At 36.5% G+C, this 25,390-nt stretch overlaps 4 protein-coding genes across 5 annotated transcripts; 3 read left to right on the top strand and 1 right to left on the bottom strand.

Annotated features, from left to right (window-relative positions):
* The first annotated feature begins 2,276 nt into the window (after positions 1-2,276).
* Positions 2,277-8,207, top strand: LOC127250016 (uncharacterized). The gene is made up of 7 exons (XM_051273160.1): positions 2,277-2,416; positions 4,099-4,389; positions 5,437-5,673; positions 5,910-6,021; positions 6,101-6,275; positions 6,505-6,742; positions 7,626-8,207. Exons 2-7 carry the CDS (start codon positions 4,215-4,217, stop codon positions 7,919-7,921), a joined length of 1,233 nt encoding a protein of 410 aa, XP_051129117.1. The 5' UTR covers positions 2,277-2,416; positions 4,099-4,214; the 3' UTR covers positions 7,922-8,207.
* Positions 8,208-9,086: 879 nt separating this feature from the next.
* LOC127247426 (uncharacterized protein At5g19025) lies at positions 9,087-12,592 on the top strand. Its single transcript, XM_051269257.1, has 2 exons — positions 9,087-9,932; positions 12,063-12,592. The coding sequence occupies exons 1-2, from the start codon at positions 9,247-9,249 to the stop codon at positions 12,097-12,099; spliced, it is 723 nt and encodes a 240-aa protein (XP_051125214.1). The 5' UTR covers positions 9,087-9,246; the 3' UTR covers positions 12,100-12,592.
* A 1,625-nt stretch (positions 12,593-14,217) lies between these two features.
* Positions 14,218-16,584, top strand: LOC127249003 (pentatricopeptide repeat-containing protein At5g19020, mitochondrial). Its single transcript, XM_051271596.1, has one exon. The coding sequence runs from the start codon at positions 14,346-14,348 to the stop codon at positions 16,410-16,412; it is 2,067 nt and encodes a 688-aa protein (XP_051127553.1). The 5' UTR covers positions 14,218-14,345; the 3' UTR covers positions 16,413-16,584.
* Positions 16,585-16,670: 86 nt separating this feature from the next.
* LOC127248990 (mediator of RNA polymerase II transcription subunit 33A-like) lies at positions 16,671-24,452 on the bottom strand. 2 transcript variants are annotated; one of them, XM_051271574.1, is made up of 12 exons: positions 23,917-24,452; positions 22,425-22,535; positions 21,156-21,485; positions 20,775-21,073; positions 20,613-20,704; positions 20,183-20,525; positions 19,883-20,093; positions 19,370-19,484; positions 19,126-19,287; positions 18,395-19,055; positions 18,110-18,316; positions 16,671-18,033 (listed from the first exon to the last, which is right to left on the bottom strand). In XM_051271574.1, the coding sequence occupies exons 1-12, from the start codon at positions 24,201-24,203 to the stop codon at positions 16,901-16,903; spliced, it is 3,951 nt and encodes a 1,316-aa protein (XP_051127531.1). In that variant the 5' UTR covers positions 24,204-24,452; the 3' UTR covers positions 16,671-16,900. The 2 variants fall into 2 exon arrangements, with proteins under 2 accessions (XP_051127531.1, XP_051127540.1); XM_051271583.1 differs by lacking the exon at positions 22,425-22,535.
* Positions 24,453-25,390: the final 938 nt, after the last annotated feature.

Here is a 25,390-nt window from a genome sequence, read left to right as displayed (position 1 = left end):
TCTCAAGAAACCTTAAAAAGAGGTAGAACCAGCTGAGTTTTATTCACATTAAGCTTGAACTATTGGCGTCATTTATGTAGATACATTTATGCATATTCTACCTGGATTCAAAAACATCTATACATCTTCAAATTTTGCTACATATACATTACATTCTATGCATGTAGATACATTTATGCCTAGTTTACTGCACAGCTTCGTCACTCGATCATCTTTCATGTTGCCCTGGCTGGATCACTGATCGGCTGTTGTGTTCAAAGTGCATGTATAGGGAAGAAGGGAGAAACCAGAATCGGAAGAACTTAACTAGATATCTAGTGCTGTCCTAAAACTCTCACTACCAAATTAACTTTCATTAGTATCCCCCAAAAAACTCACCAATAGTCACAACTCTTCTTGAGACTATATAATCATCTAGTCGAGAGTCTCCACCTATCTGACAAACCTGCAGGCTGTATATGAGAAAAGGGGGCTAATATATGAAGAAGAAGAGGAAGACCAAGGATCTCAAGACATCGATCAAAAGGTATATATACATGTATATATATATATATATATATATTTAACTTCAAGAATACTTGTCCCAGCAGATAAGCATAGTAATGCAAACTCTAATGATATACAGTCTTCCCCTCATCTGTTTCAGCATTCTTTTCCACTTTGTGAGTGTCTTCTTCATCGTGGTTTCAGATCACACACCACTCGTAGTTCTTAATCAGATTCGCTATTTATTGACTTTGTTGCAGCCAACTGTTGCAGGAAAATTGAAGTGCCTGAGTTTGGATCTACATGCAGGCTTTGATGAGGGCTGAGTTGTGGGGACATGTTGTGCCCTCACAATACACAGCCGTCACGTGCACTAACCCTATCTTAATCCACATTAAATCACTTAACTAATCAACAAGTTTCTTAGACACATTCATTTTCAGGTTCAGACTTCTATTGGCGACGAAACTATCTTGGGGTTCCTCCAGTACTTCATCCTCAGTTAACTGCAGCCTCAGGTTAGTTCAAAAATCTGATGAAAGGGCCCCTTCTATTTGGACCGTAGCTATAATCTTGAGGCCACAGTCATGGAAAGTTTTTGGATGCTTACAGTTTCCATTTTGTAATGATCATATGTGGCATAATATCACTCACACCATTTTATTCGTTTTCCTCTTTACCATTATAAAAAAACCATCAAATTCTGAAGATTCGGCACCCTAATGATGTCTTAATTATTCTTTACCTAAGTCTACATATATTCTTAGGTTGCTTAGTGTTGTCCATGTATGTCTATAACTATGCGTGCATGGCTAAAAGTCACACAATTATGCTTCCATTCATGCATTATCTACTTACTGTAGTTACGTAAAATATGAGATGATAATATTTTTTCAATTACATATTTTAAAAGTAGATATGTTATATACTGAATGATGTCTTGATTATTCCTTCCCTGAACTCTACGTACATTGCTAGGTTGCTTTGCATCATACATGTATGTGTATACACTACACACGCGTATGCATATATATATATACTTGTCAAAATCACCTATCGATTTCATATGCCAAAAATAGTGTTCTTGTGCCAAGAAAAAGAGTGGCAGAGGGAGTTTTCACAGTAAGATATCTTATCTTGAGTTAAAGCAAAAGAATCAAAGATAAGATCTTGATCAACAGAATGTGATCCAAGGTGGACCTTGTGATAAAAAAGAAACTTAAAAATTCCATCAGTGATAATACATCCAGCTAATATAAGCTCAAAATCTCCTGGTTGTGATAATTACCTGTGGCCCCTCTCTCTCTCTCTCTGAGAGAGAGAGATTGTTGAGGTAGGGAGAGTTTGGTTAGTGTCCAATAAGAAGAACACAAGTGGCTAGGCAGGCAACATTGGGACATAAGTATGGTGTTGTTTTCTACCATTGGAATGCTGTTTGAACTCAAGAAAAGACTTGGGGGGTAGGGGTAGAGGAGTGGTGGGGGGAGGGGAGGTGGGGGGGTCTGATTACCCTGTGGCATTTTGTTTACAAATAAAAGGGCTTTGGTAAAGTACAATAATGGGATCAAATAAAGTTGCTCTATCTCTAAATTAGGATGTGACTAACTGAAACACCTCATTCACAATATTCCTCTTTTGAGTAGCAATCAGTTCTAATTGGGTTATGAGATTGAAAATTGGTGGGGGTGCTTCTTACTGTTGTTGATATTGTTTCTTGTTTCCTTCTCTCTTTCTTTTCGATAAAGTATATGCTTTTATCTTGAATTATGATGATGATGATGATGCTTTGAGGAACAGATGGATTGCTGGAAACTACCGAGTAACTAGTAAACGATGTTTGTGGGACAGATCGACCTGTGTCTTGACTGGGAACACAGTTTCAAGAACCATCTTTGAAGGTTTGCCATTGATTGGCAAGTTTTTGCACAAGGTAAGAACTTTTCAAATTTGATCTACAAGAATTTGCAATCTTTTACCTTAAAATTTTTTGGCTAAATTGCAGAAAACTTACATGTGATTTTATGAAATTGCTTCAAATGTGCCAAATTCTCATCCCCTGTATTTCTAAAATTGTTGGTTTCATGAACTTTGCGTCTAACCCTTATTTAATGATATTTGACTTAAATGCCCCAAAACTGCGAATAAATTTTAGAATCTCAATTTCTAAATCCCTAAAATTACAAATATATTCATTTTTCTTATATTTAGTCTTAAAAAATAGTAAATATACTAAAAAAAATAGTTGTTTTTCTCATGTTTTAATAGTTTATTTTTACTATTTTTTAAGGGTAAATATAAGAAAAATAAATATGTTTGTAATTTTAGGGTTTAGAAATTGAGATTTTAAAATTTATTCGCAGTTTCGGCGCATTTAGGTCAAATACCATTAAATAAGAACCGTCGATGGAGTTAGATGCAGAGTTTATAAAATCACGAAAAAGTTTGCCTCTGTTTTAAAAAGATAGAAATTTGAAGCAATTTCATTAAACAACTAGCATACAATTTAGCCATAAAAAATTTAGTGGTCTTACGATTCTTTTATATATATATATATAAATATGAGTGTCTTTTTGGTTTATTTAGAATCAAGAATCAGTGATGATTGCAATTTTAATATTTTACCATGTTAGGCTACATTAAAAAAAAATTCCATAGTTTATCTCTAAAATCTTGATTTGCACAAAATAGAGAAGTCCCATAGCATACTAAAGATTGGGCCTTTACTGTGTTTTCTTGACTGACTATATATGATTTGGGATGGATTTATTAGGCTCATGAAAATCCCTCAACATCCCATGATAAGTCTTAAGTCTTTTCTAAACATATTCCCAATGTCTAGTTTAATATATATATATATATATATATATACATAGAGAGAGAGAGAGAGCTGTTTGGAATTTAATTTCAGTTTGAAATACAAATCTTCAATATATTATTAATAAGAGAACTATTTATTCTTTTTACTAAATATTATATTCAAATATTATTTAAATAAAAAAATCAAATAAATTATTTTGTTCAAATGATAATGATATTTATTGTTTATTTTGATACAAATTTAAAAATTCAGATGTCGCCCGATGAACAATAACTTCTTCAATAAATGCATTTTAAACAAATATAAATTTTCAAGTTTACAAAGGTTGCCTTTGTTTATAAAATTTAATCAAATTTTTATTATTCATCAATTTATTTTTTCAAAAATATCAGATAAAACACTTATTTCTCATATTATATTAAAAATTAATTCTATATTGAAAACATCAAATTAATACTTACATATTTGATAAAAATATAAATATATTATTTTTTTTAAAAAAAATACATGACAAATATAGAAAAGGAGAGAGCATAATATAATTATTAATGTTGTACAAACTTACTGAATGTAATGTTTCTTTTTTTTTTTTTTTTTTTTTTAAATTTGCTCTTAAGAGATTAAATAAGATATTAGATAGAACGATTACATTCTTTTATTTTAATTATTTGTACAATTGAAATTATTGTTAGAAAAAAATTAAAGCTAAATATTTAATTTTTTATTAAAAAAAAACATATTTAATAAGCACAAGGCTAAGTTTTTTTTATTTTATTTAAAAAAAAATCCAATAGGTCCACAGTTTCAACTTTGAATCGTCGATTGATAATCGCAATTCCAATCCCAAGCCTCTATCTGCCCCAAAGTTCATCTTCATCGATCACCATCGACGAACTGAGAGATCGAAACGATGTCGTGTTTGGCCTCCTGTTGCGCGTCCATGACGTGCGGACTCTGCACCTCGGTGACGTCCGGCATCGCGAACCGTTCTGCAAGAATTGGCTACTGCCTCTTGTTTGGTGCCTCGCTGATTGTGTCTTGGGTTCTCCGGGAAGTCGCTGCGCCTCTCCTCAAAAATTTCTCTTGTAAGTGATTCGACAAACAAACCTATTAGGGATTTGATTTCAAATTTTCGAGATTCGTGACCTTATAGGATGGATTTCTGTATAATTGGGGATTTAGGTTTTCAGGAGATTTTCTGAACTGGCCTTCGTTTTAATTACTTTTAACTTACTGTGCGAACCTGAACTTTATTTTCCTGTTCTTTGATGTCACTTATTTTGTGTATTATCTTGAAATTGAGTATGGAATATACTTGCTGCTTTAGTTAGTTGCTTTCTTGTATTGTATATTGTGGATTGATTTGAGTTCTTTTGTTTGAATTTTTTTTTATTGATTAACACGCACTGGTTCGATGTTTTGAATGAAAAATGTGTTTCGATATGACTTTTTAGGTCAATTTATGTTTCCCTTTCTTGACAAAGTAACAACTTTATTATTAAGCATCTCTTTTGTTTAGATACTCACCACAAACTATGGTTCCGATTAGATTGAAGTTTCAAAAGTTTTGGAAAATTTTGGGAAAGGTATAAGGTATTTGATGCCGTGTTTTTGGAAAAAATTACTGATGAAGTATTGCAGAAAGTTCAAAAAATGTTTATGTAAACAGAGCCTATATGTTTTTTAGAAATTGGGCTTGTGTTTTTTGTATTTTATTTGAGGATTTTGCTGTTAAAAATATGGCTTTGTTTAGTCATGTCGAATCCGCTAGCCGCTTGCACGATTGATAATCATATGTTAATGTCGAAGCATTGTTTGATTGTTTAGTTTGGTGTGATCATTAATTTTTCCGGCTTTGATTGCGTAGGATCGATTGTAAATTTTGGTGGTGTGATTCGATAGAATGTGGAATGGAAATGATGGATTGTTGAGGGATAGTTTTCGGCTCATTGACCCGGACAAGATTAGTGTTAGTGGAGCCGTATATGCGCGAATTTTTATGCAATTATATGATGATCATAGCTTGAGGATGTCATGTTCTTTTCGAACTTGATTAGTGTTTAATTGAACTTGTTGAATGTGATTCAATTTTTGGTGAATGAAAATTGATCTTCATTGGATCCGCTCTACAGGGATAAATACTGAGGAAAACCTAACGGATGAGTGGTTTCAGATGCAAGCAGTTCTTCGTGTCAGCTTGGCGAATTTCGTGTTCTTTGGAGTACTTGCTCTAATAATGATTGGAGTCAAGGATCAAAACGACAGGCGGGATTCATGGCACCATGGCGGATGGATGGTTAAAATAATTGTTTGGATTTTGCTCATTGTCCTCATGTTTTTCCTTCCAAACGTTGTTGTTGATGTATACGGTCAGTGTTCTTCCCCTTAGTACTTTTAGCAGTTATATCTGTCATATGTGAAAAAAATTGCCGAGAATCATCATTCATGCTCATTGAGTCTCTGGTAAATCAATTTATGCTTATGGAAAAACTTATGTTGAGGTTTCTTGCGCCGTCTAATGTCATATTTCGTGTATGTTGAAAACTGATAATTTTTTTTTTTTTTTTTTCTGTTCATAATGTTGTTTTGATATTATGCTGCGTAGGATTTGTTTCGAAATTCGGTGCTGGTCTATTCTTGTTGGTCCAAGTTCTAATTTTATTAGATGCGACACACTCATTGAACGATTCCTTGGTTGCTAAAGACGAGCAGAAATGGTGAGTTCCCGAGTATCATGTCCCTGTTTTTTCTTCAAGGCAATTAACCACTTAATCTCAATGTCTGTGGTACTTTCAGGTATGTTTTGCTGCTCGTTGTGTCTGTGGTTTGCTATCTTGCGACATACGGCTTCTCCATAGTTTTATTCCTCTGGTTTAATCCATCCGGGCAAGACTGTGGCCTCAACGTCTTTTTCATCGTGATGACGATGATTCTTGCTTTCTCCTTCGCCATTATTGCATTGCATCCCAAGGTAAGTTTTATTTACGGTCAAGACCTTCTTTTTGATTGTGTTATCATCTAGAAACTTGGCTCTGCTTAGACATAAGTTTTTTAGTTTTAGAAAATTTTGAAAATAGTAAAAAATTGTATTGGATGCTGAACATTTGTGAAAATAAAAAGGCATTTCATGCGATGCTTTTTAAAAAAATTACGGTGAACGAATAGTGTCAATTTTTTTTCTTAACTGGCAATTTGAACAGGTCAATGGCAGCCTCCTGCCGGCATCCGTGATTTCCGTTTACTGTGCTTACGTCTGCTACACGGGTCTTTCTAGCGAGCCTCGGGGCTACGCTTGCAACGGCCTCCACAAGTCGACTGCCATCTCCACCAGCACTCTCATCCTCGGAATGCTCACGACTGTCCTATCCATTTTGTACTCCGCCCTCCGCGCCGGATCATCGACAACATTTTTATCTCCTCCCTCTTCTCCTCGAGCAGGTACTGTAAACTTTCTTATAATCCACTTGTTGTTTGAAAAGTTTGCACCATATTCTTTCGTGATTTAGAAGTTATGTTTTATAAAATATTGTTAAGAATTTCTTAGAAATTGCATGATGTTCTCTCGTGTTTTCGAAAATATTGCAAAAATCTCGTATAAAAGGAATTTTGTGCTATGTTTTTTAAATATTTGGAGTCTTCATATAGTTTCTGAACTCTCCATTTGTATTCTGGAGAGTTTGCACTATACTCTTTCATGATTTAGAAATTGTACGGAATTTTTTTAAATTTACATAAGTCACTGTCGTGTTTTAAAAATTTTGCACAGAATCCATAAAAATGAAATCTTGGTTGCAAAAATATGAGTAAGAACAATAGCGTTGGGCAAAATAATCGAATCGAACTGAACCGAATCGGATTTTTGGTTAACCGAGTAAATTCTGTTTGAATATAAATACTGCATGTTTGGTATTTGTTTTGTTCGATTTGGTTTCGGTTTTTAATATTTTATTCGGTTCGGTTTTGCTTCGGATATTTAAAATATTTGCAAATAGTTTTATTTAATTAGAATTTTAATTATGTTTTAATATATTTTTTCTTAATTTCGGTTCAGTTCGAGTTATTTACAAATATTGCAAATATTTTCGGTTAATCAAAATTTTTGATTCGGATACGATTTGCGATTTCGGGTATTTGTTCGGTTTATATATCAAGTACATGCACATTTGCAAATAATCGAACTGTGTCCTCCCTTACAAAACAATACAGACCTTTGAACCTACAAATAGGTTATAAACAATTTTGCCGAATATCTTCGGTATTATTCTCTCTCACTTGTTCGCTCGCTACACGAGCTAGCTTATCGTGAAATATTTGGTCGCAGGCGACAAGAAACCGCTTCTGGAGTCGGCCGATATGGAATCGGGGAATGGCAAGAAAGACGCGACAGCGCAACCGGTGAGCTACTCGTACTCGTTCTTCCACCTGATATTTACGCTGGCGAGCATGTACTCGGCGATGCTCCTGTCGGGATGGACGAGCTCGTCCGAAACGCCCCACCTTATCGATGTCGGCTGGACGTCCGTCTGGGTTCGTATGTGCACCGAATGGGTCACGGCCGGGCTCTACATTTGGTCCCTCGTCGCGCCTCTTATCCTCCCGGATCGTGAATTTTATTGATCGTCCGGGGTCGTCGCTGCGTACCACTTGTAATAAAGCCACGTGTCTTAACGAGCCGAACAGGTCGTGGGGAACGTATGTTTATATCTGCTTGGTTATGTCTGAATGACGTTCGTCGATGTTTGTATCTAATAGGTTTAGTATTTGGCTAAGTTTATCCTTCTTGTGTATGTCTTTGGAGAATTGATTTATAACTTTCATATGTGGCTAGAAATGGAGTGTTTAGGCTATGTGTTTTATTTAAATAATTTTTTATATAAAAATAATAATACTCTATTTTACTTTATGCGTTACTGTATTTAATATAAAAAAATATTTTTATATTTGTACAAATACTAATAAAAGTATTTTTGTAATTTTTTTTTAATTTGTACATTTTGTAAGATTTAACATATTTTTATTTGAAATATTAAATAGTAGAAAAAAAATTAAAATACATCTCCTTTGAATTAAAAAAGCCTTAATTTATTCACTATAGATAATTTAGTAAATTTTAATTTCATCATAAAAAAATAACAAACGGGATCAAATATAGACTAAACACATGTAAATTTTGTTTCCAATTAAAATTAAAGATATTTTTAAATATTTTAAAATTAATATTATATTAAAGTACAATTATTGTATAATTATATTTTGTAAAAACCAAAAAATTATGAGTAGGATCTATGTTTTTTTTTTTTTTTTAAAAAAAGAAAAGATTATAAGTAAGCTGTGTTTTAATATATACCGTAATTTAAATCTAATTATTTATAGAGAATAATACGTGACTGTAGTAAAAATACTTTAAAATCAAATTTACCAAAAATTAAAATAAAATAAAATATAGATGTCAAATACTTTCACTTTAATTTCTTCAATTACTTTATAAATGCTATTTTAATCGCACGAATACCGTTCCTAAAAAAAATTAATATTTATACCATTTTTTATTCAATGTAAAAAAACAGTATCTATTTAAACGCTTCGTATCATTTATTAGTAATATATTTTTAAATTATTAAATAAAAAAAACATATTTTTTTTTAAAAAAATATTTAGTCAAATTCTATTTTAATTCAAATTTTTAATACGAAATCCAAATACAAACATTAAATAAGACAAAAAATCTTCTTCAGTTACTCACAGCTGAATTATCCAAAACGCAGTAAATGAACAAAATTCTGTAATTTACTCATTAATTAGCAAAGATTTTTGTACTTGCACTAACGTGCGCACTACCACAGTCTGCCGCCACGCTAACATGCGCACCTCCGCGTCGCCACCTGAAATACCTTCTCCCCTCTGAAAAAATCTCACTCCTCCGGCCACTTTCTCTCACTAACATGCGCCATCTCCTCCTCCGGTCCACCATCGCCATGGCTCCTTCCTCCTCCCTCAGAAAACCCTCTTCCTCCTCCTCCGCCGCCGCCGCCCACCACCACCAGAGTTCACCGAGCTTCCCTTCCTCCGCCTGCAGACACTCCCCCTCCGCCACGCTCGACATCCTCATCTTCATCCTCGTTCTCTGCTCCGGAACTTTCCTAATCGTCTCCTATTTCTCGTACCTCTTCCAATCCCTAACCCTAATTTTGCCCCCTTTCTCAACTGTAATCTCACACCTCCATTACCATCTAATTTCCAACCCTGAATCGCAGCTGATTTTCTTCTCCTCATTCGTTGTCCTCTTCGCAACTTTCGTAGTTTCCTTTGAGATCTGCTGCGGCCATAGATCGCGAAGGTGTGGGAAGAAAGACTGCAAAGGATTGAAGAAGGAGATGGAGTTCGATTTGCAGCTGCAGGGGGAGGATTTGCTGCGAATTGGGAATGGGAATAAGTCTGTTCGGGATGTGAATGAGCTGCCATGGAAGGGGGGAACTGAGGACAATCCAGATTACGAATGTCTGCGCGCTGAATTGAGGAAGATGGCTCCTCCTAATGGCCGCGCCGTGCTGCTGTTTCGGGACAAATGCGGCTGCCCGATTTCGAAGCTCGAAGGTTGGGGCCCCAAGCGGAGTCGCCGCCACAAGAAGTGAGTGTACTTTTGGTTCAATTTTGTCGGAATTTGTAGTTTATCGAATTCGCTAACTGGTTGCATTATCGATGATCGCATTTTGATGTCGAAGCATTGCTTGGTTGTTTAGTTTGTTATGATCGTTTGATTTTATATGGCTTTGATAATGTAGGATTATTTGTAGTTTTGGTTCGATTTCGTTGCTTGATTGCCATAATTTGTAGGTTATTTGTGCTGCCGAATCCGCTAGCCTTGATCGATGATCGTATTTTAATGTCGAAGCATTGCTTGGTTGCTTAGTTTGTTGCGATCGTTTGATTTTTTATGGCTTTGATAGTGTAGGATTGATTGTAGTTTTGGTTTAATTTTGCTGCTTGATTGCCATAATTTGTAGTTTATTTGCGCTGTCGAATCCGCCAGCCATGATCGATGATGGTCGTATTTTAATGTCGAAGCATTGCTTGGTTGTTTAGTATGTTGTGACTGTTTAATTTTTATGGCTTTGATAATGTAGGATTGATTGTTGTATCGGTTCTATTCTGAGGCTTGATTGCCGGAATTGTAGTTTATCTAATTCACTAGCCGCTTGCACGATTGATGATCTTAAATTAATGTCATAGCATTGTTTGATTGTTTAGTTTGGTGTGATTGTTTAATTTTTATGGCTTTGATAATGTAGGATTTTTGTAGTTTTGGTTCAATTTTTTTTTTTTTTTTTTTTTTTTTTTTTTTTTTTTTATGACGTGGGAATCCGCAACCGCTACCCAAAAGTGCACACTGGGTAAACTCTCGGCCAAACCTAATATCCTACAAACCAGGCCCGACAGGAAAGTCACACTAGGCGAACCATGTGTGGCAGGTGACCTGAGGCGTCGGGGGTTTGGTTCAATTTTGATTCTTGATTGCCATTATTTGTAGTTTATTTGCGCTATCGAATCTGCTAGCCATGATCGAATTAGTATTATTGTCGAAACATTGTTTGATTGTTTGGTTTGGTGTGTTCGTTTGATTTTTATGGCTTTGATAATGTAGGATTGATTGTAGTTTTGGTTCAATTTGATTGCCGTAAAATTGTAGTTTATTTGCACTATCGGATTTGCTTGCCGTTTGCATGATTGATGATCATATATAAATGTTGAAGCATTGCTAGATTGGTTAGTTTGTTGTGATCATATAATTTTTAAGGCTTTGATTATGTAGTTTTGGTTCAATTTCGATGCTTGATTTCCGGACTTGTAGTTTATCAAATTTGCTAGCCGATTGCACGATTATTGATGATCGTAAGCATTGCTAGGTTGTTTAGCTTGTTGTGATCGTTTAATTTTTATGGCTTTGATGATTTGATTGTAGTTTTGGTTAAAATTTGATTCTTGATTGCTGTAATTGTTGTTTATTTGCACCGAATCCGCTAGCCGGTTGCACTTTTGATGATCGAATTAGTATTAATGTTAGAAGCATTATTAAATTGTTTAGTTTGGCGTGATTTTTAATTTTTCCGGATTTGATGATGTCGGATCGATTGTAGACTTTGGTGGTGTTATTCGATAGAATGTGGAATCGAAATGATGGATAGTTGTCGGTTTTCTTACAAGATTAGTGTAGTGGAGTCTTATATGTGCGAATTTATGCTATCCTAAGATGATCCTTGTTTATGATGATGTAGACAGTCTTTAGTTTCATTGTAATAAATGTTAATTTGATTCATCGACTCATTATTTCAAAAAAAAAAAATCTTTCTCGGTAACATAGGGAATTTTTGATTCGTTATATTCATTTTAAATTTAATAGTCTTAAAGATTATTGTCGATAGGCGAAAGAGCAATGTTATTTTTGTTTCTCTTTTCTTTGTCTTGTATTCTTACAATCTTTATCACTCGAGGATTTCCCATATGTCCTGATTTCGTATTCGTTGTCTATTTCCTAATTTGTTTCGATAATCGTAGTAGACTTAGGGACATTACGCTTTCAGGCCATTCTTGTTGTACACTAATCATACTATGTTTTTACATATATATATATATATATGTGCTTCTTGGTACTAATTTTCATCCCATTGTAATAAAATTTCATTTATATTTCTGTCGCATATTTGCAACCCTATTGTCTCTCGATTCAAACTACATTTTCACTCGTCTAATGTTATTGCAGGACTCTAGCTATTACCGGCGGAGGTGATCATCGCTGACGATGGTAAATTTCGTGATTTGTTTCATGTTCTACGCTATTATGCCGGACCGGACATTATTTCCTTATTTCTTTTGGCAAAAGTGCTCATAATCCACGTGTTATTTGAAAAGTCTGCTCTTATAATTTAGAAATCGCACGATTTTTCCTTGTATTTTAGAAAAATATTGCACATAATTCCTTTTTCCTTGCGCAATTTTTAGGAATTCTGTGCAATATTTTCTAAAACACAAGAAAGTCCGAACAATTTCTAAATTATAAACAAGCATGGTGCAGACTTCTAAATCACATGTATTATAAGTAGTTTTGTCGTTCTTTTTTTTTTTCTTTTTAAAAAATATATATGATTCTGGTATATTATTTTACCATTCGAGTGTCGTTGCTCGCCCCTGCGCGAGCGAAAACACTAACAAGAACATTACTGGAGAAGATTTATCTCCAGATGTATACCGAATTCAGTTGGGATTAATTGGAGAGGAATAATGATATTGATATATAGCATGCTCTATCTTGAATGCATATGCTGTTTTCTTTAAATCAAGAGTTGTTTTCTATCCTCTAGATCGATCGATCGATGTGTTTTGGCGACATATCGAACACGGGATTTTGATTTTTTTACGTTTCGGATGTATGAATACGATACAACGCACGAGCTATGTCGAACATATATATGTTGAAACTTATCAAGAATTTAACCAAGGATCTACCGTGTTGTAATAATTGAGATAAGAAAATAAAAGCAAAATAAATCTAACTTTATTTCTCAGTATAGTCGGATTCAGATCTGCAAATTGATAAAGGGTTTTGTGTTCTTCAAGCCTAGCACAATCCCTCTTGAGAAAATCGCTAGAGTTTCTGCTGTTACTTCCACGATGAGATATGGAAAGTAATGATTGTTGCTTCTAGACTTGAATCACAACCCTATTTATATATGTTATTATTAATTGGCCTCATCACCCAATTAATAAGTTACGGGTTTCTGGAGACTCACATTTACTAAACACATTTAAGCCTATAGATTATTTAATATAGGTTTAATCTGACTGATAACCCAAATAATTATATTTAACCCACAATTATTAGATTTTTAATCCAATAATATATATATTTATGTATGTTCGGTTCGAGTGAGTATATCTGTCGAAACCCAATAGATAGTGAACTATGTTTGAGGGGGAAAGTTTCAGACAAAATTCCGATGGAAACCCGTAGCGATAGTAAAACTAATTTTGAGCATATAAGTAACATATTATTTTTATGTCCGCTATGATTATATAGGTTGTCTTTTAAATATTCGATAAATTTATCTATAATATATTTATAATAAATAATTTTATTACCTCTATAATAAGAAGTAATAATGTATGTCAATGCCTTGTATTATTTTTCTAATTAAGTTTCTATAGTATTTCATTTTACTTTTTACTTATATGTTATACTATATGAGTGCTAAATTTTAAATGATTATATTATTATACATAGGATTATTTATATAATCATAATTAAACATTATTAGAATAAATTATATTATCTCCGTCCGATTCTAAAAGTCTTAATTACTTTGACAAAAATACTTTTATCAGTATTTTATAATACTATTATAATATATTTATGCAAAATATTATACAAAAATATAAAGATATTTTTAATGTTAATTACAATGATACGTAAATAAGATTAGGTGGGAGGAGAGTACTATATAAATAAAAAATAAAAAATTAAAAGATCAAATTATATTTTAAAGTAAAATAAATACACAGTTCAAATAAATATTTAAAAATATATATTATGATATTTATGTAAAATGATTATAAATGTTTTAAAAGTTAGATAATTTAAAAATTTATTAAGTGAGATTAAATAATAGTAGAGAAGAGATTGTACGATTAATTTTACTAAATAAATCAGAGTCGAATAAAATAATATTATACATCGTAATCTCTATTATTTGTATTAAAATATCTAAATAAAATGACATAATTAATCCAAATAATGTAATATATTCTATTCACTTGCATACAATATAATTCAAAAAAAAAAAAAAAACCAACGATGGCACACATGTATTTTTAGGAGTTCTGAGTCCAAATTATATATCATTGGGCTTACAGGTCTGATCTGAATGTGCTGTTCTTTTGATTTCTTGAAGGTTTTTCTCATCTTCTTCCCAGTAACGAAGATCACTTCAAAAATTGCAACCCCTAATTGCTCCGCAACTTCACAAATTCTCGCCACTGACACCCCCAAATGATCATTGCTCTGCGCCGCGAAATCTCGTCGGCTCTCAATTCCCGTCTCCGCTCAATCAAATGGCTCTGCACAGTTTCCCCACCGCTGTCCATCAATTCCGACGACAGACGCCATTCTTTGGAATACTCAATCGTTTCTGCTCTCAAATCCGTTTCTTCTTCATCATCGCCTTCGTTGTTCATCCACGGACTGCAGCTGCAATGCCACATCCTCAAATCGGGGCTCGATTCCAACATCTTCGTCAGGAACAGCTTGATCACCATGTACTCGAAGACAGGACGATTATCCAGCGCGAAATCGATGTTTGATAGCGAACGGAAGTTCGATTTGGTCTCCTGCAACATAATGCTCGGAGGTTACGTCAAATCTGGCTGTTTGAATGATGCCTATGAACTATTCGACAGAATGCCTATGAAGAACTGCGTGTCCTACACTACAATCATGATGTGTTTAGCTAAGAACGAGTTCTATGTCGAAACCGTTAGCCTTTTTAAGGAGATGATGTCGTCGGGAGTGTTTCCCGGCGCAGTTACGGTGACGATTGTTATCTCGGCTTACGCGCATCTCGACGGTGTCCGAAATCGCGCTAAGTTATTACATAGTTTCGCGATGAAGCTCGGGGTTGCTAAAGCTGTGTTCGTTTCGACAAACTTGATTCATCTTTACTGCGTGGATTCGTGTCTCGGTGACGCTCGAGTAATTTTTGACGATATGAACGCGAAGAACGTCGTTACGTGGAATGCGATGTTGAATGGTTACATTAAGGCGGGGCGGATCGACTCGGCGAGAGAATTGTTCGATTCAATGCCTGAGAAGGATGTTGTTTCTTGGGGGACGATGATTAACGGATACATTCAGGTCGGGAGGTTGTCGGAGGGGTTGGAAATCTATGGCGTCATGAGACGATTTGGTATGAATTCTAACGAAGTTATGATCGTCGACATGGTTTCCGCTTGTGGCCAAGTTTCGAACTTTTCCGGGGGGCGGCAATTTCATTCGCTAGCGTTAAAGACAGGGTTCAATCATTTCGACTTCGTGCAATCAACGTTGGTTCATTTTTACGCGGCATGTGGGGAAGTTGAATTCGCTCGGCGCCAGTTCGACGAAGGGAATAAAAATCACGTCGCATGTTGGAATGCTCTTATCGCGGGATTCATTCGAAACGGAAGGATTGACGACGCTAAATTTCTGTTCGACGAGATGCCGGAACGGGATGTTTTCTCGTGGAGCACGATGATCGCCGGTTATTCTCAGATCGGGCCGCCGAACGCAGCTCTCGAGCTCTTCTATAAAATGATCGATGACGGAATCGAGCCGAACGAAATCACGATGGTCAGCGTGCTCTCCGCGATTTCGAGTCTAGGGTCATTGACGGAAGGGAGACGCGCGCACGACTACATTGTTCGCAACTCGATATCGATCAACGACTACTTGAGCGCCGCGATCGTCGACATGTACGCGAAATGCGGGAGCATCGATTCCGCGTTGGAAGTTTTTAATCAGATTCGGGATACCGCAACAGACGTCTCTCCTTGGAACGCAATCATCTGCGGGCTGGCGATGCACGGGCACGCGGCAATGTCGTTACGAATCTTCTACGACTTACAGCGACGAAGCGTAAAGCCTAACGGAATCACGTTCATCGGAGTCTTGACGGCATGCTGCCACGCGGGGCTCGTCGAAGAAGGCGAGCGATATTTCGACAGCATGAAACGCGTGTATCGGTTGGAGCCGAACATCAAACACTACGGCTGTATGGTCGATCTTTTGGGTCGAGCCGGGCGGCTGAAAGAAGCGGAAGAAATGGTGAACGGGTTGCCCGTGAAACCTGATGCCGTGATTTGGGGTGCGCTTTTGGCGGCGTGCAAAATGCACGACGACGCGGATATCGGCGAACGAGCCGCCGAGAATTTAGCGAAGGTCGAGCCGTTACACGGCCCAAGCCGAGTTCTGTTGTCGAACATCTACGCCGATGCCGGCCGGTGGACGGAGGCTTTTCTTGTTCGGGATGCGATGCAAAGGCGAAGACTTTCTCGATCACCAGGTTACAGTGGCATTGTGTAACATTCTTTTTTTCCTCCAAAAATATCAAATTAAAAAATTATATATATTTTTATATTATACATTACATCGAGAGTCGTATTATTTCCGACTCCATCGAAAATATTGTTGTTTCCGACTCTAATTCAGTTGAAAACATTGTTTCTGACTGCACAGTGGATGATTGTGGCAACATTATTTTCGATTTCTATTTGCAAACTCAGTGATTTTGCTAAACCACTTGAGTTTGAAGAGATATTGAAATATTTCACATATTCAGTAGTTTGACTTAGTTTTATCAGAAAATTTATTTATATCACATCAAACAACTATTCAAATTTAACGATCGTTTCTTTGATAACCTTAAGTTTTGCCTTCCTCCATTGTTGTCTTCCTTAGCTAGTCTGCATTCTAATCGTCGTCATATATATATATATATATATATATATAACTACACATTCTATACATACACTCATAGCTGATTTGATCTAAAACGCTAATCTTGAGATGAATTACAGAAGCTGAGTTTCCACAACTAGCTGCGCAGCCGAGCCCATGGCGGCGACGCCGCCGCCGGCGAGCAGCGCGAGCGCCAGCTCGTCCTCGTTCCACCGCCGCAGTCCGCCGGAGAGTCGTCTCAACAAATCGATGTTCAGCTCGAGAACCCACGTCGGCGTGAATCGAACCATCAAGCTCAGGAACCCGGAGACGTACGCATGCCAGGTAGTCGGGTCGCAGCCGAGCGAAATCTTCCCGTCGAGAGCGCTCGCCAAGAACTCCATATGGTACCCGAGAATCTTCGGCCGTCGCTTCGAAGCTGCGGTCGACGACGAAGATGCGTCGACGCCCCAAATAAAAGCCCCACAAAACGCCGCTAAGTACGCCAGCGCGTGCCCTCTCAGCATCGGCAGCGTCCCGCCTCTGTCGCCATCCCGTTTCGAGCGGTGAATTGACATGAACCACGACGGGAGCATCTCCTTAATCAACGACTGCACCAGCCCGAGCCCACCGGTGAGGACGATCACCGAAGCTCCAAACGACGCCGCGAGTTTCACCTTCGTTAGAGCTGCGGCGAGCGATGCGTGACGGTGTTTCATCCCGCTTTTCGACAGCCTCGACTCGAACTTCGGCCGCTCGCTCGACAACGCTCCCTGCGCGACCTCTTCGACGGTTTGCATCAGCAATGATATTATCTCCTCTCTCAAGAACATAATGTCCCTAATCGATCGGTAAACTCGCAGGTACAGAATCCCCGGCGCCACGGGCGAGATCCCGCCATTGAAATGCGATCCGAACCCATGACCCAGAAGCGCTCCGACGCCACCGTTGCTCGATATGCAGGCGACGTTCGTTCCGAGCGCGGCGCTAAAGCAAGTCCTCAGAAGCTGCACGACGGCGTCGTTGCTGTGAAGGAAAACAGTACGGGACGCCGAGAAGACGAGAAAATCGCTCCATCGCTTCGCCTTTTGCGTCCACAGCGACGCGACGATCGGCATGCACGGCCACGGGCACCCGGCTGCGAGCGATTCCAACGCCGGGCCGGCGAGATCGAGAAACCGTTGCGACGCATTGTCGAGCTTGTACGTAATCGTGAGGCTCACAAACGCCGCCAACGGCAACGGCAACGATGCCGGCGAACTCCCTCCTGCGCATAAACCCACCGTGAAACGACATTAATCAAGAAAAGAACGGTAGACGTCGTAAAAAGATCGAAAGCGAACCTGCAGCAAGACTCGGCACATCGACGCCGGTCGTCGCCAAGATCTTCTTTATCTGTTCTTCGACGTTCGAGAGATTCGCCGCTGGGCTCGGCCAGTCGGTTCCGTTCATGTACACCGACTTCCACACGCCCCGGGTGACTTCAGCCGAGAAATAACTCACGATTGTCGCCAGTGTCGCCGGGAGATAATCCGCCAAATCTTTCAGCCCTATCGAAAACAACAAAACCACGATGCGATAGAAATTCGAAGAAATCGATCGGAAGAACAAAATTTACGTCGACTGACCGGTGCAAAGTTCGCGCGGCGACAATCTCCCGTGAGCGCAAGCAGTTAACGCAGCGTCGGCGACAAACGGGACGGCTTCGAGGATGTCCCAAGCCGGCAACTTGGGTCTTAGGTAACCGTCGTCGCTTACAGCTCCCGACGAGCTACTACTTCCCGACGTAACGGTAATAACCGATTGGCTTACTCGATTGATTTTTCTAAACATCATGTTAAGCAGGGTGTCGACGGTATGATGCACCGGCGACCCGTTTACGAGTCCGGTGAGAGGCGAAGCGATACAGGCTAGATGCTGTCGATACCACACTTTGAGCTTCGGGAACGAGTCGACGAATATCGGTTTCGACGACATCGAACTTGCAACCTGGGCGAGCCTCCTTCGATTCGGGTCTTTCAGCGAAATCCCCGACGAAACGAGATGAGAATTACGAACGAGCAAAAGGTACTCAGGAGTGAGCTGCGATCCCACCGGAGGTACGTCGCCGACGCCATATTCGATCGGAGGATGATTAAATCTCCATAATTTCAAAAGAAGCGCGAAAGCGTTCGAAAACACGGCGTGCACTGAAATTTCTTCTCCAGTCGTCATTGTCCAGGAAATGTTCGGAACGCATGACCCGAAGACCTCGCACAACGTCATTAACGAGCTCGCGAGCTCCGGAACCTGTCAAAGAACGACGTTTTGAGTAAAATTACCGGCGATTGATGAAAATCGAGGATAACAAAGAACGTACCAAACCGTGGAGGGAGAAGATTTGGACACAATCAACGGGCGAAATTCCGACGAGGAGAACGTTGAGCATCGGAGCGTAGCTTATCAAATAGCTTTCGTTCGATAAATCGTTCGCCGGAATTGGCGGCGACAGCAATCTGGTTATGAAATAAAGAGTGTGTTCCTGCAGAGTGGAGAGATATCGATCATTTGAAATTTCTTGGATCTATTCGAAAAAAGTTTTCGATGAAATTTAGGATCGTTACCTGAATGTTCCAGCCGTGAAGGAGAGAAGCGCCGCAGAGAATTGTCGCGGGAGGTATTCTTTCTTCCTCGGGTCCTTCGACTGCAATCTTAAAGACTTTCTCAATCTCTGCAAAGCTTCGATTAAATTCATGATCTCGAATTTAGTTGTTTTTTTCTCGACAGAAGATCGGCATAAGTGAAAGCAACGGTTAACCGGAGAAAAGATCGCGGCTTATGAACACAAATCGAATGCAATCTTACGCCAAATAAACAGGCATTCGACCTGTTTTGCTCGCGCATTGTACTTTAGAAAACATTGCACAAAATCCTCCCGAAATCACATGAAGCTCCCTCATAGTTTAAATGATCTTGTACAATATTTTCTAAAACGCGATGAAGTTTCATGCAGTTTTCTAAATCATGAAGAAGAATGATGCAAAATTTTCGCATAATAGATGTGTTATAAGTAATTTTGTTGAAATGTAGTTACGATCTGAACAAAAGCGCCTTTAATAAAAAGTGAAATCGCATACCACGAAGCCGGAGTCGAGACTAAAGCGTCGATCAGCGTCGGAGTTAGAGCTGCGCCGTTCATGAACGACGACCAGCCGGGGACTTGGCTCGGGACATTATGAGGCAGCTGGTTGATGCGGCCATCAACATAACCGGGCCAGAAATACGCCGACGTGTCCAATAGGTTCCTTGCGATGCAAGCCTCGACGATTAAATGGTACAGACTTCCGGCTACAGAGTAAGATCAGAAACAAGTTACATGGCGAAATCGAGATCGAAACGATATTAATTTCGAAAGTCGAGGTGGGGTATCGATTTACAGCAGGTAATTGGCATATCCGTCGCGGTGATGCACTCGAACTGCCCGCCTCCGACATTGAAACCCGATACGAACATCATGGCTTTCGTCGCAGCTCGATTGGCAGCGGGAACGACTGAGCGAGGCGGTGCCAGCAACGTCTGATAATCGCGAAGATTTTGGAGGCTAAAGATCAAATCTTTACGCCTTTTCCGGAGCGATCGATCGTTCTCCGAGTCGAATTCGTTTGCACCGTTGGATTCCTCTTCCTCTATAAGATCGCCGATCACTAGAGTCGTGATTGACATCAACATGCTCATTCGAGTGTCGAGGCGCGGCACCGGTCCCTCGATCGGATCTCGCTCCTGATTTCGGACAAAAGTCGACATTTTTCTTACAATGCGATCGACGAAATTAAAAAAGATCGATAAGGACACGGAAAGTATTCTCACCCTTTGAACGAGGCGTAGCGACGACATCCATAGCCCGAGAAAGACTTCGTGCCACGACGTCGCATTAATCGCTTGAAGAGACTTCACTAAGCCTGCGACGAAAACGTCGAAACGTAAAAGTTACAATCGCTGCGGCGAATTTAACGAATCTTCGAAGTCTACCGGTGATGATTTCGACGGCGCTTGTCGCGCTAACTTGCGCGCCGTCCATTGCGTCTTCGAGCAGCATGTCGAGAGGTAGCCAAAGCGTCGATCGACTCGTGCCGACGCAGAGTGCGGCGGAGCTTACGAGAGGCCCGGATTGCGACACCCGATCGAACTTCGATTGCAAATCGATCTTCCGACGCTTCGATATCAACTCCGCAAGCGCCTCCGGTGACGTCGATTTCGAGTTCCTCAAAGACGGCGACTTTTCGACGAGAATCCGCAGGCGATCGATGAAGCTTTCCCATTGTTTGGACCTGTCGAAGACGTAATCGATTCAAAATCGAGTTGCGTCGACAAAAAAAGGTAAGAAATTTAAAAAAGGGGCGGCGACCGGACATGGTTTTGCGGGCGAGGTAAAGAATTCCGGCGGCGACTTTGTCCTGTAAGAATTGCGACAATAAGTCTACGGCGATGGAAGTATTGGCAGCCTGCATTTTCTCGCCGTATTGTTTTCTTGTCTCGTCGAAGACATTGTCGTCTTCTTCGAATTTGACGGGCCATTTAGGGTCGACGCCATCGCCGGAGAGTCCTTCATCGTCGAGTATGGCGTCGAGCAGCTGCCAAATGATGGAGAAGACATACATAACCAGCTTTGCTCCAGCCTCATTACATTCTATGTTGAATTTTTGGGACAATTGGAGAACTTGATCTAAAGCATCCATGGTTCTGCAAGAAAGGATTTTGTAAGAAACATGAACACAGATCAATGGTAGATAAAGATTGTGTTCTATTGTTTAAATAGTAGTTTGGATTTGAAAACATTTATGTAATAAAGTTCATATTTTTTTTATTTTTTTTTAATGTATGTTTTGAAAAATTTTGGTTTGAGTTTAGTATTAAAATAATGTGGGATGTGATATTTTGTAAGAGTAAAATGTGTATTTTTTTTCAAGGAACGCATGATTCAAATAGTAAAAATATGAGGTTTGGAGTTAAAAGAAACAAACCTATATATTGTTGTTGTTTTTTTTTTTTTTTTTTTTTTCAAATTTTTACCTATTAGCAATTTTCATTTTTTACCTTCAGTGTATTATAATTTGAAAAGAAAATTTATATTACCAACTCTATATCGAGCTCGATTAATATGGCACTATGAGAATATTGTTGTGACTTGAAGCTACATTTGAGAACAAATGCATATCTTATTATATTTCAAGTTAAATTAATGATTTCATTATTATGTAATATCAGCTATAAATTTTCAACACATCCATATTTATACAATTTAAATAAAAATTAAATCAAGTTATAAACTTGTAAATATGGGTAATTAACATTTAAAAAAAAAAAAAACTGAGTTACTGGTTATTTAAATAAACTACTAGCTTATCAAATGATGGATTTTCAAATTAATTTATCGGTTTTTTATATCATAGAATACTCTATTGTAATTATAAAAGTCTTATACCTAATACTATTTTTCTAATTTAATCTTTGTCAAAACTTGTATTAAAATATATATTTTTTTTTTAATCTTTGTAGTTAAAAACTTTTAGAGCCCTTTTTCCGAATGAAATGTATACTTTTATAAAAAATAGCTATAATTGTATAGTAAGAAAATAAAATCAAATTGAAAAATTAGAGTAAGAGTGTCGGAAAACTAACTTGTAATAGTTTGGCAATTGAATATACTCTTTCAATGAGAAAGCATGTCGTTTTAGAAGCTCCATGTAAAGTCTATACGCCGCCGGGAACGATCGCCGTCGGGGCATTATCCTATTTCATTTAATAAAATAAAATAAAATAAAAATATGCTCACTTTAAATAACATAACATAAGTAAATATTCACATTAAAATCCGTATCAAAAAGTATAAACAACATTTCTTAAGACGAAGAAATATGAGATTTTACAATGTAGCTGATCTTGATTGGGCATTTCATTGTAATAACAAAGCATTAATTTTTTTATTATTATATTTTTTTATGACATAAAAATCGCAATGGTTACCCAAAAATGCGAACAAAGCATTAATTTTCTCCAAACCACGTATTGTCTTTCTAATTACTATTCCATTCTTACAATTACTTATAAAAATAGTTAATTTTTTATGGCAAAATATCTCATTCAAACCATTATTTGAATCAAACCTAAAGCTAGGTAACTATTAGAATACAATTGAGCAAATGCAAGAGTGTTTCTTTCGAATTTTTTTATTTTTTTTCTCTCCAATTTTTACCATTTGTATTTTTAGTTTCCTGAAAATATATGTGTTTAATTATAAATATCATATCAAATATTATTTAAATTAAAAATACAAACCTTTCAAAACAATCCGGCCACCCACTTACCTACATTTAACTAGGCTTTCGATTATTTGCAAAGATATAATATTTTTGTCCAGCTATAAGGGTCTCATTTATTTTTTGCGTATTGATATTTGAATATTATTATTATATAAAAATATAAGATAAATTAAGAAAAAATTGCAAAGATATTTTCATTTGTGTCTTATAATACTAATACAAAGATATTTGTACAAAAAATTATACAAATATAAGAATATTTTTAATATTAAGCACAATGACGTAAAATGTAAATGTGACCTATAGAGGCGGACGGATGAAACACTATTTTTTTATTTTTTTGATAAAATAACATTTGGCTTTGATTCTTTAGTCTTTTTTTTTTTAATTACTATTATTATTTTAATTTTTACTATATAGACTATATTATTTTTTAAGAAAATAAGCATTTTTTTTTCTTAAAAAATATTATACTCCATCAAGCATTTATTTAAATAAAATCACAAACCAAATCTTCTCAATTCAAATACAGCCCTTTATCTAAAATACGCATTTAAATTATACCTAAAGCACTGTAATAAACCAAAATACAAAATGTGTGTGTGTGTTTTTTTTTATCATTTTAAATTAAAATTAATATTATTTATTCGACATAATTTTAAATAAAAACTACTCTATTTTATTCACAAAACACCAAATAAAAATAATATTTAAATAAAAATTACTTAATTTCAAATAACATTCAAACTAATTCAATATTATACCAAAGTAAACAAATCTTCGAAGAGATTAAAATAAAATAAAAAAGTATAGAGAGACTTAGAGAGAGAGAGAGGGGAAAGATTGATTACTTGGTGGAGAGGAGGGCAAGAACAAGGAGGGGTGGGACAATCTTGAGAGCCATAGCTTTCTCCAAGAACTTCCAAGAAATTGGATCATTAATGTTGTCCCAACAAATGTGGGATACCAAATGATGACCCAATTCAAGACATGGCAAAGAAATCCCAAGAGAAGTGAGGTTGGAGGACACTTGAATTGCCCACAAAAATGGATCACTCCCTTCTTTTTCACCCACTTTAATCTTCCCCAAAACACTTCCCCAAATGTTCTTGTTCTTGTTCTTCTTCTCCACCTCCATTAATCAATTAAGATCACACCCCACTAATTACAACCTTACCTTAATTAAGGGTTTCTTGGTTTCTTCGATCTTCATAGGACAATCAAGAAGATGATGATGATCATCATGTTCTTGTCTTAAGAAACTCTCATTCATCTATTTGGTGTGTTTTGGGATTTTGCAAAAGAAATGAGCATTTGGGTTTGTTTTTATATACACCAATGAAGTGATGAAAACACCAAAAAAGTAGGGTAAGGAAAGTTTTTTATGTCTTTCCTTTTTCTTGATTTTGGTTAATAAATAGGGTTGGAGTTTCACTGTCAAAGAAATAAATAAAATGAGAGTGACACCCACACTCTTTTTAAAGTTTGGATTTTTTTATAATTTTGGGGTTTTGATGAAAACTTTCAACTAAAATGGAATTTTAATTATGTGAGTAAATAAGTTTATGATTTAATAATTTTTCTATAATATATTAATTGAAAATTATATTTAATTTACTTATTTTAAAAAGAATAAAAAGTGATAAATGTTATGAGATCAAAATCAAACTTAGAAGCAACACACTTTTTTCTAGAGGTTTATGTGCTTTGAGTGGATTTTTACCTAAGTTTTGATTTTTTATTAAAAAATAATTTAAAATATAAAATCAAACATTTATTTTTATTTTTATGTTATATTAAAATTTAATTAAATTTTTATATATTTATATTAAATTAAATAATTATTTTAATTTTAAGTTCTACTATTCTCTCAAAAGTGTTTTTACCCTTAATTAATCAATTTCTTCTCATTGGATAATGCATATGAAAGTTTTTTTTTTTTTAATTTAATATTTGATTTACATTATAGATATGTTTATTCAAATGGCCAAGAAACTTTTTTTTTTTTTAAGTAACTATTTTAATCACTCTCCAATATCTTCAAACAAATAAGTTATCTTCTTTAATATCATTTGACCAAAACAAAATTCACTTACACAAGTTATGGATTTCCCAACATGGTTAGACTGGCAAAGATCAATTTTCTATTGAAAATAAAAAAATAAAAAGGTTAAAAGTCATTTTTCCATTAAAGCTCCTCACCAAAAATTATAAAAATAAATAAATAAATAAATAAATAAATAAATAAAAACATAAATGTAAATAATTGAGGCTACAAATCAAGGTAACACAAATAAGTCATAAATAAATGCTATTGTTACTATG

Source organism: Andrographis paniculata, unplaced genomic scaffold, assembly GCF_009805555.1.
Source record: "Andrographis paniculata isolate CXL003 unplaced genomic scaffold, ASM980555v1 Contig11END, whole genome shotgun sequence".
Lineage (NCBI taxonomy): Eukaryota > Viridiplantae > Streptophyta > Magnoliopsida > Lamiales > Acanthaceae > Andrographis > Andrographis paniculata.
Note: the sequence above shows the minus strand (reverse complement) of the source record. Positions and strands in the feature narration are given on the sequence as shown.

What these genes read in the sequence shown, in the direction of transcription:
- LOC127248990 (XM_051271574.1), bottom strand. Translation starts at nt 24,203, where the DNA reads ATGGAGGTGGAGAAGAAGAACAAGAACAAGAACATTTGGGGAAGTGTT. An exon ending in CGCCGTCGAAATCATCACCG is followed by an intron (nt 20,705 to 20,774) that starts GTAGACTTCGAA and finishes TTTTCGTCGCAG; the next exon opens with GCTTAGTGAAGTCTCTTCAA. An exon ending in TCTTCTCCCTCCACGGTTTG is followed by an intron (nt 19,056 to 19,125) that starts GTACGTTCTTTG and finishes GTTCTTTGACAG; the next exon opens with GTTCCGGAGCTCGCGAGCTC.
- LOC127249003 (XM_051271596.1), top strand. Translation starts at nt 14,346, where the DNA reads ATGATCATTGCTCTGCGCCGCGAAATCTCGTCGGCTCTCAATTCCCGT.
- LOC127247426 (XM_051269257.1), top strand. Translation starts at nt 9,247, where the DNA reads ATGCGCCATCTCCTCCTCCGGTCCACCATCGCCATGGCTCCTTCCTCC. An exon ending in CGGAGTCGCCGCCACAAGAA is followed by an intron (nt 9,933 to 12,062) that starts GTGAGTGTACTT and finishes ATGTTATTGCAG; the next exon opens with GACTCTAGCTATTACCGGCG.
- LOC127250016 (XM_051273160.1), top strand. Translation starts at nt 4,215, where the DNA reads ATGTCGTGTTTGGCCTCCTGTTGCGCGTCCATGACGTGCGGACTCTGC. An exon ending in CGTTGTTGTTGATGTATACG is followed by an intron (nt 5,674 to 5,909) that starts GTCAGTGTTCTT and finishes TATGCTGCGTAG; the next exon opens with GATTTGTTTCGAAATTCGGT. An exon ending in GCTAAAGACGAGCAGAAATG is followed by an intron (nt 6,022 to 6,100) that starts GTGAGTTCCCGA and finishes TGGTACTTTCAG; the next exon opens with GTATGTTTTGCTGCTCGTTG.